General features: G+C 34.2%; 1 protein-coding gene across 1 annotated transcript; it reads left to right on the forward strand.

The window, feature by feature from the left end:
* The first annotated feature begins 946 nt into the window (after positions 1 to 946).
* ppef2a (protein phosphatase with EF-hand domain 2a) lies at positions 947 to 18,111 on the forward strand. Its single transcript, XM_051109560.1, has 19 exons — positions 947 to 1,330; positions 2,403 to 2,462; positions 2,606 to 2,623; positions 2,786 to 2,794; positions 3,244 to 3,371; positions 3,693 to 3,747; positions 3,844 to 4,019; positions 4,130 to 4,244; positions 4,329 to 4,375; positions 4,458 to 4,624; positions 4,710 to 4,746; positions 8,606 to 8,755; positions 8,847 to 9,194; positions 11,231 to 11,416; positions 11,882 to 12,024; positions 12,675 to 12,781; positions 15,216 to 15,379; positions 15,459 to 15,546; positions 15,718 to 18,111. Exons 2-19 carry the CDS (start codon positions 2,411 to 2,413, stop codon positions 16,179 to 16,181), a joined length of 2,454 nt encoding a protein of 817 aa, XP_050965517.1. The 5' UTR covers positions 947 to 1,330; positions 2,403 to 2,410; the 3' UTR covers positions 16,182 to 18,111.
* Positions 18,112 to 18,585: the final 474 nt, after the last annotated feature.

An 18,585-nucleotide genomic window follows, 5' to 3' on the forward strand; every position in this document is an offset into this window, starting at 1 on the left:
AATAGCCAAAAATACACTGCCAAAATTATCCATTGTTCTTTTATGCCAAAAATCATTAGGATATTAAGTAAAGATCATGTTCCATGAAGATATTTTGTACATTTCCTACCATAAATATATCAAAACTTAATTTCTAATTAGTAATATGCATTGCTAAGAACTTAATTTGAACAAATTTAAAGGCGATTTTCTCAGTATTTTGATTTTTTTGCACCCTTAGATTTTCAAATAGTTGTATCTCAGCCAAATATTGTCCTGTCCTAAATCACAAGATCACATCAGTGGAAAGCCTATTTATTCAGCTTTCAGATGATGTATAAACTCAATTTGGAAAAAAACAAAAAATACCCTGATGACTGGTTTTGTGGTCCAGGGTCACTTATCTGAAGATCAGGGCTGTACGCTATTGGAAAAAACTGACATTTTTCTGTGATATAGCCTACAGTCTGTTGCAATAGGAAAAATACAAGATTTTTAATAGATCTACTTGGAAAGAATTAATCATTCTAAAAGATTTTCCGATATATCAGCGTAACTGCTAATCTACTATTGATTTTAAGAACTGTTCAATAAACAAGAAGTTAATATTAATTAACTTACATTTTAGAAATAACATTGTCAACACACAAATGTATACTTATGTAATATATTAGTGCATACAAAATTGTATGTTTATAAAACATGGTTTATACATTACAAGCATGTATGATGGATTATACACTTGAACTGACTGTACTGAATTCAACTGAATGCAATACATTAAAATTCACTGTAATTATTGAGGGATTTCTGGATCTGGTGCACGTCAAAACCAATACAATGCTCTCGCCTCAAATTATTTATTTTTGTATCTTGCATTATTTAGGATTTGTTACATATGCTTTACACAGCAACTTCCTCCGTACTTCTCCTTATGCTTCCTTTGAAAGTGGCATTTCCTATACAGAGTTCAGTCAAGTCGCGTCAAGCTATTACCCTAATCCCTTCGGGGCTTGTTCACTTAATTCAGCTACACAGATGAAGACTGTTAAGACGCAGAGAAACAAACACCTACTGAAGGCCTCAGGAGTGTGAACATAAAGTCTTCTCTTATTTTTGAATGTTAATAGTGGATTTTTGCTCAGGACATTGAAGGTTTTTCAGGGGACATGGGGAAGCGTGTGACTATGGTTTCTTGGTGCCCTCACAAGTTGATTTATTTGCATTTTAACTATACGCATTGACTAACTCAAGCACCGATGGGGTACACCAGGCGGATACATTCCTTTGGGTGACATGTTGTGGAAATAAAGCTTCTGGGATTTCCTTGATTAGAAGAGAAACCCACCAGGTGAGTTTTACCCACCTTGATTTGATCTCTTGCTGTGCTTGGAATTTTAAAGACATGATTTACACGTCATTAAATTCAAAGAAATCCACAGAAAAGATACTAAATACTAAAACTAAATTAATGGTGATGTATAGCGAGATAGCGAGAGTTAAATTATGTTAAAAATATCATGTCTACCAAGAAAAATTCTTCATTTTGTAGAATTCTAAGAAAATTTTTAATAGCAGAAGTCTTATTTAACTTAACTTTGAGCGAGATTCAAAGCACACGTCACATGAGGTTTTGTCAACAGCTCTCTTAAGAGGTTTAACCTCAAAACGAGCATGTCTGTTACACTACGCTAAATTATTGTGATGTCTGGTGAGGTAATGAATAACCTTCCTTACAAACAAGTCTATAAATCCATAGTCCATAATCCCTAGTTGTTCAGGATTTCCTCAAAAAAATAAAGTACCTTAAAATACCCTACATTCATCTCTGACGCTTGATGTTTTTAAAAATTCTGAGATGTTCATATGTTTGTAAACTTTTTTAATGAATAAGATGATTTCAAGTGAAGCAGGGCCATCACTGAGGGTTTGAAGCTTGTGGTTTTTCTCAGAGACACAGGTGCGTGTTGACGTCGTCTGCTCTATAAGAAGGATTGAGGCCAGTGCAAGAGAGCAATGAACCCAGATTAACTCGCTCTCTGGATCTCATTAACGTGTGCAACAACATGACATTTGCTGTAGCCTGTTTTCATATCAAAACCTTGAAAAAATGTTGTACAGTATTTTCTATTATCATCTATTTTGTGGTATGATTTACTAGAGTAGATCTATTGTTCTGAATTAGTATTTAATGTATAATATAAATAATGTGTTGTGTAAATTATGTATTACTGAATTTTACATTATTTTTTTTTTACACAGTGGTTTCTTAACCATTAAAATTTTTGTGCTATACTTTTGTAATGTGATTTGTATTTAACATACATGTAAAATACAATTAATTGTGCATGATTCATAAAGTTGAACATTTCAAAATTGATAAAAGTACTTGCTATACTGACTTTCACATTTTCTACCATCAGGAGCAGCCATGGGGTGTGGTGTCACAAAAAACAGTGAATTCAATAAAAGATTTGATAAAGGTGAAATGTTTACAGTAACATTTGTATGAATGGCAAGTGTCATTCAGAAAATGATGTATGTATGTATGTGTGAGTTCTGTTTAATTGAAGACTATTTAATGTGAATATAACTTGACCTAAATGACTTCTTCTTCTTATAACAGATGGAAATGCCATCCCAGGTGAGTATTTACCAGTCCACCTGGTATTTACCAGGTTTGCGTAAAACCTTATTTATCTCTTGCAGATATTGAGTTAGTACACAGTTGTCAATTATTTCTGTGTGATGTCAATATATAAGTAACTCATTTTCAACACATCTTCTTTTTCATGCATGTCTGCAGCGGCCATAAGTAAGCAAAATTCATCTTTTATGACCACTATGATGTTTATTTGAGTGGTGTTGGGTAGCACATACTATACAGAGTTATAAGACTTACAGTACACTGCAAATGTATATATATATATATATATATATATATATATATATAGTATGTGCTAACTTATAAAAGAAAGACTTATTATTTAAAATTCCACGTTGAATTCAGTGTGTTAACTGCTGTTTCTTTGTAATGATTTGTGAAATTTACTAGCAATATAGCAAAACATATTTCATACTAATTCTATTTTTCTATTTATTTATTTATTTATTTATTTATTTGTATAAATAATAATCCCTTAGATGCTGTTGAACTGGGTGTAATTCTAGAAGCCTGACATGAAAACTATTGCATTTATAATCTGTTTAATTATAGTTATTAAAACAATAAAAGAAAAAACCTTTCTCGTGTTCCCTTGAAAGCAATGAAGGCTGCGGTGCTGATCCAGCGCTGGTACCGAAAGTCTGCGGCTCGCATGGAAATGAGACGAAGATACACCTGGAACATCTTCCAGTCTATGGAGTATGCAGACTTACAAGACCAGATCAAAGTAAGAAATACAATACACACTATTTTTAACGTAAGAGCGGGCGCGACCATTTGTAATTTCAATGTGTGAGGCGCTTCCGGTGTCATGCTTGTTATTTTACCTGTACAAAAACAGTCCGCTTTGCAAATTTTTATTTGTTATCATGTTATTTTTATCAAATTATTTAATTCATTATAATCATACACACGCTGGTTTGTATCGCAAATTATTTTATCCAATATCCAAAACTTGAATGAATGAATAAATGGTCTTAATTTAACTCTGAAAACAGTGAACAACTATAACGATATTACAAATATTTTTTCTCACTTTCTCACACAGTTATACAACTTTCTTGGTTACCTGATGGATAACTTCACTCCATCCAGCAGTGAACGTAAAAGAACCTGTTACATATTAACACATAACATATATACAGGTTTCCCCTGGATTTTATCCATGCTAAAAACATCCTGTATGTTCCACCACGTAGGAAAGCTGATCTCACATATCTTTAGGGAAAACGAAGTTTGCAGAGATGCAGAGTGGGAGAGATACTTCAGCTACACCAATATCGATGTGCCAGACATCTACTCTGGCCCACGGCTAACCTTTCCTTTAGATATGGATCAGGCTGCTGATCTTCTAGAGGCCTTTAAAAACAAACAAGTAGGTGCTCCATGACTCATGAGGATGCATTAAATATATGTTTTAGGTATATAATAGTCAGATAACACTAGATGTGTTTAACCATGTACACTTCTGGTTTCTCCAAGCAGCAGCTTCACTCTCGATACGTTCTTCAGCTTCTTCTGGAAACATGGAAGTTGCTCAGAGTGTTGCCAAATATCAACCGAGTCTCTACATGTCATAGCAAAGAAATAACCATTTGTGGTGAGAGCTGCTGACACAGCATTTCACATTTTAATTTTATTTATTGAGCGTCCCTTCTAAATAAAATTCTGAGCTTTATTACAGGTGATTTACATGGACAATTAGAGGACTTGCTACTAATATTTTACAAGGTAGGTATTAAATCATTTCACACACAGCTACAAGATTGTTAGCCTGATTAATGCATGTCCTTACGTATATATCTGTTTGCAGAATGGAATGCCGTCAATGGAGAAACCCTACGTTTTCAATGGAGACTATGTGGACCGAGGCAAAGACTCCATAGAGGTTCTGCTCATATTGTTTGCTTTCTTGCTTGTGTATCCTGGAGATGTTTATCTTAATCGAGGAAACCATGAAGACCACATCATTAATTTGAGGTAATGGAAATGTGCTGAACACATGTATTCACTAGCACACAATATAAGATACTCTTAAAACGTTGTTCGTCACATTATTTTGCAGGTATGGCTTCACCAAAGAAGTACTGAGCAAATACAAGGTAGGACCATAATTATCCTGCATCTAATGTCTGTGTGCTTTAATTCCTCAGGATCCTAAGAATTGGTTTACCAGGTGTTAGCTGTTTATCTCCATTATGAAACAGTGAGGGCTACCTGACACGTTCTTTCCAAGAACAGCACCTATTAGCGGCAAGTGGCCTGCTCAGACTTACAGTTCAGCTCAGTTCTCCTGCAGTTATTTTCACAGTGATTGTCAGCCAGTCCTTGATAAGAGGATTACAACAAACAGGCTTCAAGACTTTTTGTACTCTGTCACTAGTGGCTGTTAACTAACCAGATGAACAAACCTTTGACTGCATATGTCACACCTTAGTAGGAAAGTGAATATATGGATATTTTTAGTTTTTAACATAGGAAAGATAGTATATTTATGAATACATAAACAAATACATTTTTGATTGTCGTTTGATTAGTAAGGAATTTAAAGGGGTCCTGTTATTCTCTTTTTCAAAGTCTTGGTTTTGTTTTGGGGGTGTACTAGAACATGCTTGGTGGTTCAAAAATGCATTATTTTTTAAAGTAATTTACATTATTACAATACCTTTCTCCCAGCCTGACACAAATAGCCCGATTAGTTCCCGGTTTAGTGAAGGCCAGCCTTCTGAAAAAAGAAAATGTGTTATGATTGGTTAGCTGTCCCACTGCGTTGCGATTGACGAACAGCTTAGACCGTGTTTCAGTACTACCAAGGACCGTATCGCCAATACATGATATTATCGTGCTAATTTATTTAATTATATTACATACTTAGTTTCATTGCCCGAAACCAGCTCCAGCATAAGGCTAAAAGCAGCCTAACATTATCAAAAAACATCATCACTGATGAGCCTAGTCTATTCTAGTGCAAGTTTATGTATTTTAAAAAACACTCACGTTATAAGTGAAGCTATCTACACCGTATGATGAATAAATCTCTTACCACACACTGCACACGTTACGGCTCCGATGCGGCAACGGGAGCGGATCGTGGCTTTGGCATGTGTTTCGACCCCCTGTACTGCACACGTCTGCGGTGCGTTATAGCTCTGAAATGGCCGCTCTAGTCAGTGCTTGTGTTTATACCCACCGCGCTGCATCTCTAAAGTTAGGCTAATCCCCCACCTCGTCCCTACACCCCCCAACAATTAGAATTTCCATAGGCAGGATTTAATTTAATGATATTCTAATGGACCGCGTTGTGACATCATTGCATGCGGAAAGCAAATGCTGTAGTCCAAAGGAGCCGTTTGTTGTAGTTCTTGAAAAGAGATTTTTTAAAACCAAATATCTCCCTTTGGGATTTGTAACTTGTGTAAGATACACACCACACACTGACTAAAGGTCAAATAGTGAAAAAGCATAATAGCACCCCTTTAATATACGGTTCAGGGTCGGAAATTAACAGAAATGCCACCAAAATGAACAAAAATGCCCCATAAATTCAAGACAAAGAGGCAAAAAATGCCCCTGCAGTATTAAACAATGTTTTACGGCTGTTGCGATTAAAGTGAAATGTGAAAAAGATTGAAAAGTGTCAATTCGCGAAATTACATTCAGATTCGCTCACACTGCATCAGATTTTAGGCGCAGTTTTGTGCAGCATTGAATCTTATAACCAATCAAACGTGTTTCTTTTGGATGCATTAGCCAAGATTAGTCAGCGCTGAAAATGCCGGAGCTGTTGTTGAGTGCGCACACTTGCGAATTCCCTCATCATAAAAAACACAGCGCAGATACGACGTAAATAAAAGATTAATTGATTATAACGGGAGTTTTCGCATAACTTGTGCTAGACTAGACTAATGTCATGGACTGACATGTTTGTCTATGAAGCCAGAATGTGACGTCCCCAAAATGAAAACTGTTTTATATTGTTTTCTATATCGATATCAATAATCATTGTTACAATATAAAGAGCAATAATGATTTTTGTCATAATATTCCAGTCCTATTAGCTCCTGTTTTTTTTATATGTAATAATTTAAATACAATTGTAAACAGTCTATTGTTATTGACAACAGTTACAATATTGATTAAAGTAACTGGGTAAATTTTAAGTATTTGACATTGGTTTTTATAATAATAAAGTGTTTATAAAAATTGCCCTCACAAATGTAAAAAATGCTCCTGGAAATCAGTTCCGGGGGAGCAAATGTTGCCTCTTAATGGAAAAGTTAATTTCTGACCCTGATACTGAAGATTATATTATAGTATTCTGAAAGTCCATTTTTTGGGTAACACTTCACTTAATGTCTTTAAGTATAATGCATTATAAAGGTATTCATAACGTACGTTGTAGTGCATTATATCTTTTCATAAATAACTGTATCCAAAATTAAAATGCATTATAATATTTGAAGGTTTGTTTGTCTAGTATAATGTTGTAATCCATTATACTTTCTAAAGGTATAACAATGAATAGATAAGTATTATAATGTATTATAATTGTGGTTACAGTTATTCATGACATCTTACAATTATGCATTACAAGGTGCATTATTAATGCATTAAAACTACTTTTATAATGCATTATATATAAATGTTTTAAGTAAAGTGTTACCGAAAATTGCAGCTTAAGCAACTGGACAATAGGATGATCTTTAGTAGTCTAGTGTTGTTTTCTTGGCAGATTTAGGGTCAGTGGCATTGGTTATAGCTTTCGTTAGTATTTTCTAATATTTTCAGTGTTTTTTTTTTTTTTTAGTTAAGTTAAAGTTTTAGGAATTTGTTGTGTGTTCTGTCATTAGTTTTATTATTAGCTTCTGTTTTATTTTTAAATATGTCTACATAGTTTTCATTAAGTTGTAGTTTTTGGTTTTAGTTATTTTAGTACACTGCAGTTCAAAAATTTGGAATTAGTACGATTTTCAAAGTTTTTTTTTAAGAAGTTTCTTATGGCCATCAAGGCTGCATTTATTTGATCAAAAATCCAGAAATATTATTTCAATGTAAAGTAACTGTTTTCTATGTGAATGTATTTTAAAATTGAATTTATTTCTGTGATGCAAAGCAGAAATTTCAGTTAAAGTTGAAAACAGCTGTGCTGCTTAATATTTTTTTGGAACGTGATACTTTTTCAGTATTCTTTAATAAATAGAAAGTTTAAATAAACACCATTCATTTAAAATAGAAATCTTGTGTAACAATGTAAACTACCATTTAAAAGTTTTTGGTCAGTCAATTTTTATTCTTTCTTTTTTTTTTTTTTTTTTAAAGAAATTAATACTTTTTTTCACCAAGGATGTGTTCAATTGATACAAAAAAAGTTGCAAGGACTTTTTTGAATAAATGCTTTTCTTTTTAATATTTTATTCATCAAAGAATCCTGAAAAAAAGAATAACACGTTCCAAAAAATATTAAGCAGCACAACTGTTTGCAACATTGATAATAAATCAGCATATTAGAATGATTTCTGAAGGATCATGTGACACTGAAGACTGGATTAATGGCTGATGAAAATTCAGCGTTGCATCACAGGAATAAATAATATTTTAGAATATATTAAAATAGAAAACCATTATTTTAAACTGTAATAACATTTCACAACATTACACGTTTTTTCTGTATTTTTGATCAAGTAAATGCAGCCTTGATAAATATCTTACTGATCCCAGAATTTTGAACTGTAGTGTACTTCAGCTTAAACTAAACCGTATGAGTATGGTTGACTTGGAAGCTAGATGAAGTAAAATTATTTTTTTATATTTATTTTATTTCAAATATTGTTTATTTTATGGTTTGAACTGTAATTAATGATGTATTATGCTCTGTTCTTTTGCTATAAGCTTCATATTATGAAATAATTTCTTTGATGTGTATTGTTACCTCAAATCTCTCATCTCTTCAATTGCTTTAAGCTGCATGGGAAGCGTATCCTCAAGTTGCTGCAGAAGATCTTCAGCTGGTTGCCTTTGGTGACAGTAATCGACCAACGGGTGCTTATAGTCCATGGAGGAATCTCAGATACCACTGATCTCTCTCTGATAGCTCGAGTGGACAGACACAGAGTGAGTCAAACAAATGGTTAATATGTTGTTAAAGCAGGAATATCTCCTCTTTTATTAACTGATATTAAAAAATGTTGTCTTTTTTTTACAGTATGTGTCTGCTCTGAGGCCTCCTAAGAGGAAGACTCCATCACGCGCTAATGTATATGCAGATTCAGAGCGTTATGATGAGATGCTCATCTGTAAGAACAGAAGAGGTTCGCTGACCTTTCCCAAAACGTTTGGTGCTCGAGAAAGTTTTCAGAGACGCTCCCTTCAGGACTTCTCAAGCACCGTGGCTCGGACGCTTGAGCAGGAGCTCGAGGTTCGCCATAGACAAGCTGAGTTTAGCCTGTCCAGCTTCAGCAAGTCCCACCGCATCCTGAGCTCTACTCTGTCGTCTGACTCTGAACCCGAGTCATCAGAGTTCGCCGACACCAGCAATGATGAGTGGAAACAGGTGGGCTTCATTGATCATTTTGTGCTTTACTGTATGCGGTTTGACTGATTTGCAGTAATAAATGGTAAAACAGTAGTTAAATCCATTTCGACTTCCATCATCCATAATAATATTTGAAGGCATAATGGATTTTCCAGTTGTTTGTGATTTTAGTTTAAGCTGAAGTACACTACAGTTCAAAATTCTGGGATCAGTAAGATTTTTTAAAGAATTTAGAATTCTGTTATGCTTAATAAGGCTGCATTTACTTGAGCAAAAATACAGAAAAAATGTATTTTTGTGAAATATAATTACAGTTTAAAATAATGGTTTTCTAATTTAATATATTCTAAATTATTATTTATTCCTGTGATGCAGTGCTGAATTTTCATCAGCCATTAATCCAGTCTTCGGTATATATATATATTACTTGTTGCAGTTATTTGTGATTTATATATATTGCTTACAGTTTCTACCTGATAACATGTTTTTGAGCTTAAAAATTAGGTTTGGATTTTTATTTTTTTTTTTGCGGTGCTATACAAGAACCGTTGTTTTTAAGAGTAATTAAGAAAAATGTTCATAAAATGTATAAAATGCCAAAGGAGATTTATTAATTTATATGATTTTTCCATGTGTAAAAATAGCTTTAAAAATAGCTTTTATAAATCTTCAAAGAAGAAAGTTGTTGAGAAGGTGAATTAATATAAAAAAATGCTTAATTGTTCAGTTGTTTAGACTTATTTTTATGTTTTGACAACTTGAGGCCCCCTAGTGGACTTCCACCCTTGAGAAAAACTGTACTAATACAATCTGTATAAATAATTTTGTTAAATTACAAAAAACGTATAAGAAAGTAAAAAGGTTGCGAAAGTATAACTGCTGTTGAAAAGTTTGGGATTAGTAGGATTTTAAATCTTTCGTAAATCTTTCGTTTCGTAAAGAAGTCTTTTCTGCTCATCAAGGGTGCATTTATTTGATTAAAAATGCAGAAAAAATGGTCATATTGTGAAATATTTTTGCAATTTATAATAGTGATTTTCTATTTGAATATACTGTAAATAAGAATTTATTCCTGTGATGCAAAGTTGAATTTTCAGCATCATTACTTCAGTGCACATGATCTTTCAGAAATCATTCTAATATGCTGATCTATTATCAGTGTTGGAAACAGTTGTGCTGCTTAATTTTTAATTTTTTTTGGAACCTGTGATACTTTTTTCAGGATTCTTTGATGAATTAAACTTTAAAAAAACATTTATTTAAAATAGTAATATTTTGTAACAATATATGCTCTCGTTGTAAGTTTGGGGTGAGTACATTTTTTCTTTCTTTCTTTAAAATTCAGCAAGGATTTTAAATAAATGCTTTTCTTTCACATTCACATTCTACATTTTATTCATCAAAGAATCCTGAAAAAAAGTATCACACGTTACAAAAGATATTAAGCAGCACAACTGTTTCCAATATTGATTATAAATCAGCATATTAAAATGATTTCTGAAGGATCGTGTGACATTGAAGACTGGAGTAATGGCTGATGAAAATTCAGCTTTGCATCACAGAAATAAATTATATTTTAAAAGAATATAAAAATTATGTTAAATTACAATATTATATCATAATATTACTTTTTTTCTGTATTTTTTATCAATTAAATGCAACTTTGATGAGCATAAGAGACTTCTTTAAAAAACATTAAAAATCTTACTGATCCCAAACTTTTGAATGGCAGTGTATTTGCAAGAAATTTTTTATCATTTTACATGCTAACATGAGACTAGAATGATAAATTTAATTACTAATCTGGAACATTCCTTTTAAAAGCAAAGCATATAGTTTTTTTTTTTTTTTTTATTCCCTTTATGTAATTATAAAAGCCCCAAAATAAATTAAAAAAAAAAAAAACAGTACACAAAAAATCAAACAAAGTACATGAGACTAGTATAATAAATTGGTATGGAACTTTGTATTTATGTTTATACATATAACAGATCACTTATATGAAGTCAATTGTAAGAAACATCTAATGTTTGCTATCTCTTCTGTGCCATAAGATTTTGGACCTGCTGTGGAGTGACCCCATGTCTCACAGTGGTTGCATTCCCAACGAGGTCCGTGGTGGAGGCTGTTACTGGGGTCCCGATGTCACAGAGGATTTTCTAAACAGACACAATCTCCAGCTCATCATCCGCTCACATGAGTGCAAACAGGACGGATACGAGTTTTGCCATAATCGCAAGGTCAGGAATGCCATGACCTGAGGTCTCAGACAGACTTTTGAGAAGGAAATAATAATAACTTTATCAGTTAAAATTGAAGCAGTGTTCTTTTTGGTAGTGTTTTTTTTTCTAAATTTATTACATTTACCTTCATGTACTTATGACTGCTCATGTTAATTTAAAGCAGTTTTTAGGACACTGTGTCCTGTGAGTAATGTAGTAATTCTCTAGCTGAGCTCAGAATAAAATTATTCTTCAGAGGTTGCCCTTTCATAGCTCAAGAAATGCAAGTTCTCATTTACTTTACAGTATGTTTCATAAGCATTGTCTCAAATTCTTCTCCTAAAAAATTTCAAATAGACATTAATACATTTTTAAGTGTCGCTTAAATGTCCAAATATTTTTTGCATCTTTGTAGAAATGTTCTTGACAATTTTTAAGGTTGATTTGATTCATGTTTCTGTATGTATCATGTATTCTTTTCAGGTCCTGACCCTTTTTTCAGCCTCTAACTACTATGAGGTTGGCAGTAACAGAGGAGCATTCGTCAGGCTGGGTCCAGATCTCGTGCCTTACTTTGTTCAGTATCAGGCCACCAGTACGACCCGAGGACTGAGCTTTCCACAAAGGTAATCAACACACACTTTACCATCAGCCATTTGACTAACTAAATCAGTGCTTGTCAACCTTTTTTGACTCCGGTGGCCCTCACTGTCCACAACAATATTTGAAGATTCAATGACTTTTCCAGTTTTTTACAATTTACTGCATGGAGATGAAGGATAAAGATTTTTACAAATATTTTTCACTCACAAATTCTACATGCTTAAATAATTTGGAGCTAATTTAGAAATGTATAGTTATAAATTGTGTTAATTTTAGGTGAATAACACATTTAAAATTAGGCTTATGTATGCAGTTTTTTTTTCAAGACCATGAGAATTCTGGATCTTCACATAAAAAACTACATTGAATAAAATGAAGGCATTTTTTTTATTTTAAGTTGTTTATTTCAGTGCTTGTTTTGAATAATTTTAAGACATCCTGAGGTCATATTGAAAGTTTGCTGAGGCCCCTAATGAGCTCCAGCCCCCTGGTTGAGAACCACTGAACTAAGGAAATGATTTTCATTCCCAATTTTAAATGTATTGTTCGGTATTGATTTGTTGGAAAAACTACATCAGATGTTGTGTTGTAATCATTTTGGATATGAATGCTGGCATTGTTGTTACAGTGTTTCATTGTCATGTTTTTGGCTCATTTCTTGATGTTCTTTCAGTGTAAAACGCACAGAGCACACAGCTCTCAAAGTCCTACGAGAGCAACTGTTTGTGCACAAGTCCGATCTCCTCAGTGCCTTTCAAGAGATTGATAAGGAGAACACAGGTACACACAACTCTATGGAATGAAATGCATACTTTAAAGGGACAGTTCACCCAAAAATGGAAATTCTGTCATTGATTACTCACCCTCATGTTGTTCCAAACCCATAAGACCTTCGTTTATCTTCAGAACACAAATTAAAATATTTTTGATGAAATCCGAGAGCTTTCTGATCCTGCATCGACAATAAAATAACCAAAATGTTCCCAGGCCCAGAAAGGTAGTAAGGACATTGTTAAAACAGTCCATATGACATCAGTGCTTCAACCGCAATTTTATGAAGCTACAAGAATACTTTTTGTGCACAAAAAACAAACAACAAAAAGAATGACTTTATTCAACAGTTCTTCTCCTCGCAGTCGTAAAGAAATGATGTTTTTTGAGGAAAACATTTCAGCATTTTTCCCCATATAATGGACTGATATGGTGCCCCAATGAACTTCTAAAATGCAGTTTAAATGCGGCTTCAAATGATCCCAAATGCGGTCGCAAACGATCCCAGCCAAGAAAGAAGAGCGTTATGTAGCGTAACGATCGGTTATTTTAATAAAAATAATAAAATTTATATACTTCTTAATTCCAAACGCTCATCTTGTCTTACTCTGCTTGGACTGTTTTTGTTCCGGTTCATGACAGTTAGTGTATGTCGAAAAACTCCCATCTCATGTTCTCTCTCAACTTCAAAATTGTCCTATATCGCGGTTTTACTTTTTTTGTTAAGAGTGTTTGATCTTTTTTGCATGTTCACTTTGCAAAGACTGGGTCGGTACTTCTGCAGTGATGTAGGATGATTTTGAAATGATTTTTGAAGTTGAGGGAGAAAATACGGTCTGAAATTCAAAATTGGGGCACCATATCATTCCATTATATGGAGAAAAATGCTCAAAAAACATAATTTCTTTACGACTGAAGAAAGAAAGACATGAACATCATGAATGACAAGGTGGTGAGTGAATTAATCGTACATTGTTGTTCTGGAAGTGGACCTCTCCTTTAATACAGTACTGCAGTATTCTACCACCTACTGCTATGATGATATCACTACCACTACTTTACTAAATAGCTAAAGAATATAAATGGAATTCAGACTATTCAGTATCTGAAAACAGTCTGCTTGTTAAGTCTGGCTGATGTTACTGTTTCCAGGTCCAAACGCTCTATCAGATGCCAAAAGCAAGCAATAAATGCGTCTAATATACACTCACTGAGTGCTGTAATAATAATAAAAAATCATGATCTTAACCTTTATCATCAAACTGAAATTTCAGATGGCCAGACAGTGATTCATATTTTATTAAAATACTGGTGTCTGGGACTTTAGTGTACATTGTGAGTTTTTTAGTTTAGCTTACGTGTATGATAAGAATAAATAGTGCTCATAAACATTGTATGAAATGAGATACTCTCAGCTGAAATGAGTAGAGGCTTGGACTCAGAACCAGTGTTCCTTGTATCATGACTTGACAAGCATGTGGGATTTCTGGTAATGTCAATGCCTCTTATGAGCAGAAGTGCAGATAAGGTCAAAAGTTTACATACACCTTGCAGAATATGCAACATTTTTTTGTGTATTTGAACTCTTTCCAACTATGATTGTATGATTTTGAGATGCATCTTTTTACACGGATGACAACTGAGGGACTCATATGCAATTACAGAAGCTCTCAAACGCTCAAAAAATATTACGAACGCTCACTGATGCTCCAGAAGAAACACAATACATTAAGAGGCGGGGGGTGAAATCTTTTTGAATTTGAAGATCAGGGTAAATGTAACTTATTTTGTCTTCTAAGAAACATGTAAGTATCTTCTGTAGCTTCTAAAGGGCAGTACTAAATGCAAAAAAATAAGAGAAAAGTACACGTCTTCATTCTGTTCAAAAGTTTTTCCCCCAGCTCTTAATGCATTATGTTTCCTTCTGGAGCATCAGTGAGCATTTGAACCTTCTGTAATAGTTGCATATGTCCCTCAGTTGTCCTCAGTGTGAAAAGATGGATCTCAAAATCATACAGTCATTGCTGCAAAGGGTTCAAATACACAAAAATGCTGAAAAACCAAAGAATTTGTGGGACCTGAAGGATTTTTCTGATGAATAGCAGGCAGTTTAACTGTTCAGGACAAACAAGGGACTCATGAACAACTACCACTAAAAAAACACAGCTGTGGATCATTCAGGTAACAACACAGTACTAATAATCAAGTGTATGTAAACTTTTGAACAGGGTCATTTTTATAAATTCAGCTATTATTTTGTGAACTATATGTAAACATATTTTATGTGAAATATCTTATTCAGGTCAGTACTAAATAAAACATAACATGCATTTTGTGTGATCCTTCTTATTTTGGTAAAATAATTAACATTTTGCTGATTTTGCAAGGTGTATGTAAACTTTTGACCTCAACTGTATTTAAAGTCAATTTTTTGACCTGACAGGTCTGATCTGTTTGACGGACTGGGCGAGTGCAATCGAGCGAGTTCTTCATTTGGATCTGCCCTGGCAAGTGCTTCATCCTCAGCTAGTGTCCAGCACCACTGATGGGAAGCTGGACTACCACCGCTGGTTCCGTGATCTCGCCCTAAAAAAGCCCAGCTCTGAGGTAAAGCAGATCACTTGATCACCGTCTGTTGTGTTAGTCGATATGCTGCAGAAACCACTATCCTCTGTTTTCACTACAGCACATTGAGCAGTCTATGCTGGAGACACTTTATAGACATCGCTCCACACTGGAAACCATCTTCAGAATAGTGGACACAGATAACTCAGGTATGAAAAAATACATGCAGGCAATAATAATAATAACTCATTTACATTAAACCTATTGTGTGAATGTGTTTATAGATCTTATTGTGAATTATTCATCCATGTATACATTTCATATGTTGGATGGCTTTGAATAGCACACTCTTATGACATCTGAATCTCTGTTTCTCTCAGGTTTCATCACTTTTGAGGATTTTCGTCAGACGTTGAAATTGCTCAGTGCCTATCTGAAAATGGAGATCTCTGATGAGGTCATCAACGAGCTGGTTATCAGCACTGACACAAATAATGATGGCAGCATTGACATCGATGAATTTATGGAGGCTTTCCGGCTGGTGGACAAAAGCAGACTTGAGAGAGGTAAAAGTCTATTAAAGCTCAAGCAGGACAATCAGAGCCTTCCTCAGGAAACAGAAACCCCACAGACTGTCGACTCGACATTTCCACAGACTTCACAGTGTCCAGCTTTACAGACTGCAGATCCACCAGCTTCAAATACTGCAGATTCTGCATCCTCACAGACCGCAATTCCTCCAGCTTCACAGACTGCAGACCCTCCTGGTTCACACACTGAAGACAGTTCAGCTTCACAGACTGAAGATCTCTGCCACATTTCTCTTGTTGTTCCACCACAATAACTGTTGTAAATGTTGCAAGCAGTATCCTTCCCTTGGTATTTAACCCTCCAGATTAACCTTTTTTAGACTTTAATCTTCTTCTCTTAACCAAATCTACTTCAGGTTCGGGTTTAGATGTTCAGTAATCAATAATAGATGTTCTCCATGCTTCGTTTCTGTACATTGCATTACAGGCTGCTATTTCAAGGATTTCTGGTCCAAGATAAAGAAGCTTCTAGAATTTGCCTTCATTGCCTCTGACAAATTTCTTCACAACTTCTGTATCAAAATGAGCCATCAGTATCTTGATAATACTCCATTATATACACTACCAGTCAGTAAGTTTTTTTTGTCTCTTCTACTCACCAAGCCTGCATTTATTTTAAATAAAAGGTTTGTTTTATGAATAGAAAGTTCAGAAGAACAGCATTTATCTGAAATAGAAATCTTTTGTAATATTATAAATGTCGTTATCATCACTTTCGGTCAATTTAAAGAATACTTGCTAAATAAAAGTATTAATTTCTATAATTTATTTACTATATATATATATAAAACAAAAGCTTTTTATTTCTGCTAAATGCTCATCTTTGGGTCTTTCTGTTCATCAAAGAATCCTGAAAAAAAAATTTCTGAACTGTTTTAAGTATTGATAATATTACTAATTTCTTGAACAGCAAATTAACATGTTAGAATGATTTCTGAAGGATCATGTGACACTAAAGACTGGAGTAATGATGCTGAAAATGTAGCTTTGATCACAGGAATAAATTACATATGAAAAGATAATAGACAGCAGTTATTTTAAATAGTAAAAATATTTCACAATATTTCTGCTTTTGCTGTATTGTTGTATTTTGAATCAAATAAATGCAGACTTGGTGAGCAGAATAGAATTCTTTAAAAATCTTTCTGTTCAAAAACTTTTGACTGGTAGTGTAACGGTAGGCTGTATGTTGTTCGTAATGTATTAAATGTGCGTACATGTGCTAAGTATGCAAGTAAATGGGTATAGACAGAGATTGAAAACTTTTTGTCTGCAACTTAGAGCTATTTTTTCATATAAGACATGTTGAGGTTAAGCTCAACGTGCTTTTATTTGCTGTGAGCAAATAAAAGGGCATTGTCCTAGAAAACAGACCAGCCAAAAAGCGGACTGATGCTTTCCTTTCCACCCACACTGACTGAGGGAGATGGTTTTGTTATTAAAAATAACACGGTTGAGGGAGTATGTTCGCATGTAGTCGTAATGCTGTGACGAACCACAAATCCACCTCATACGTTTTATGTCATATTTGGTTACCAACGCACATGTCTCTCATATAAAGTATTTAGCGAAATTTCCTCAAAGCTTATGATTATTAATAACTGTGATTCACCACTAGGAGGCGGTGCTGTGATATGTCTGTTACGACTGCGGTTTTCAGAAGAGTTTATAGCCGTATCGCTGTCTGTTTGCCCTCACTTCTTTTGTTAAACTGAAGAGGGCCTGTGTGGGCGGTGGAAGGCCTGGACAAGTACAGCTATCAAAAAGTGCTAGTCTTCACATGTCTGTTGAGTCACTGTATATCACGAAAACTTGTTGTTTTTTCCTTTCCGTCAGGTTTCGTCAGATCTCCCACTCTATACCTTACTTTCGCATCAGAGGTTATCATCACCACACTAGTGGTTTCAACACTTTCCTGTAGCTGTGGCCAAATGAGTTTTTTTGTTTAAACGGCCAAGACCTTATTTTTACAACTACGTTATTCAAGTGACTGACGCAGGACACGTGTTGCTTCATTTCATCTGATGCCAAAAACCTTGAAAAGGCCATCAGGTATAATGAGAGACAAAACGACAGAGTCCTTCAACTGGGTTCAGTGTCACAAATCATGACATTAACAACAAATTAAATCTTCAGCTTTGGACAAATATGCAGATTTAACAATTTGGCCATGCTGTTCCTCAATAAAAAGGTCAACCAAAAATGAGTGTTAATCATTTGTCATAATTTACTCACCAAAATGTGAACCCAAACCCACGTTAGGTGAACTACTTTTTTAACAGTTGTTATATGTGACCTTGGGCCATAAAGCCAGTCATAAGTAGTGCGGGTATTTGTAGCAAAAGCCAACAATACATTGTATGGGTCAAAATTATAGATTTTTCTTTCCCAGCCAACATTGATATGTGGGCCCCATGTGGGTTATATCTGGGCAGCATGGGCTAAAAATGGGCAATTTATGTGGGTCCCATATAGGTTTGAAAATATGGGATCTTTATGGGATCTATGTGGGCAAAATTCTTTCACACTTAAAATACATCATTATTGCTTTTTTGGTTACCAGTCACTTTTTAACAAAGGATATAGATTTTATTGATCTGATTTTTAAATGAAAAATGCATTATTTTCTATTGTGATGTTTCTTTTTTTTTTTTTTGG

The sequence above is a fragment of the Labeo rohita genome, chromosome 5 (assembly GCF_022985175.1).
Source record: "Labeo rohita strain BAU-BD-2019 chromosome 5, IGBB_LRoh.1.0, whole genome shotgun sequence".
Lineage (NCBI taxonomy): Eukaryota > Metazoa > Chordata > Actinopteri > Cypriniformes > Cyprinidae > Labeo > Labeo rohita.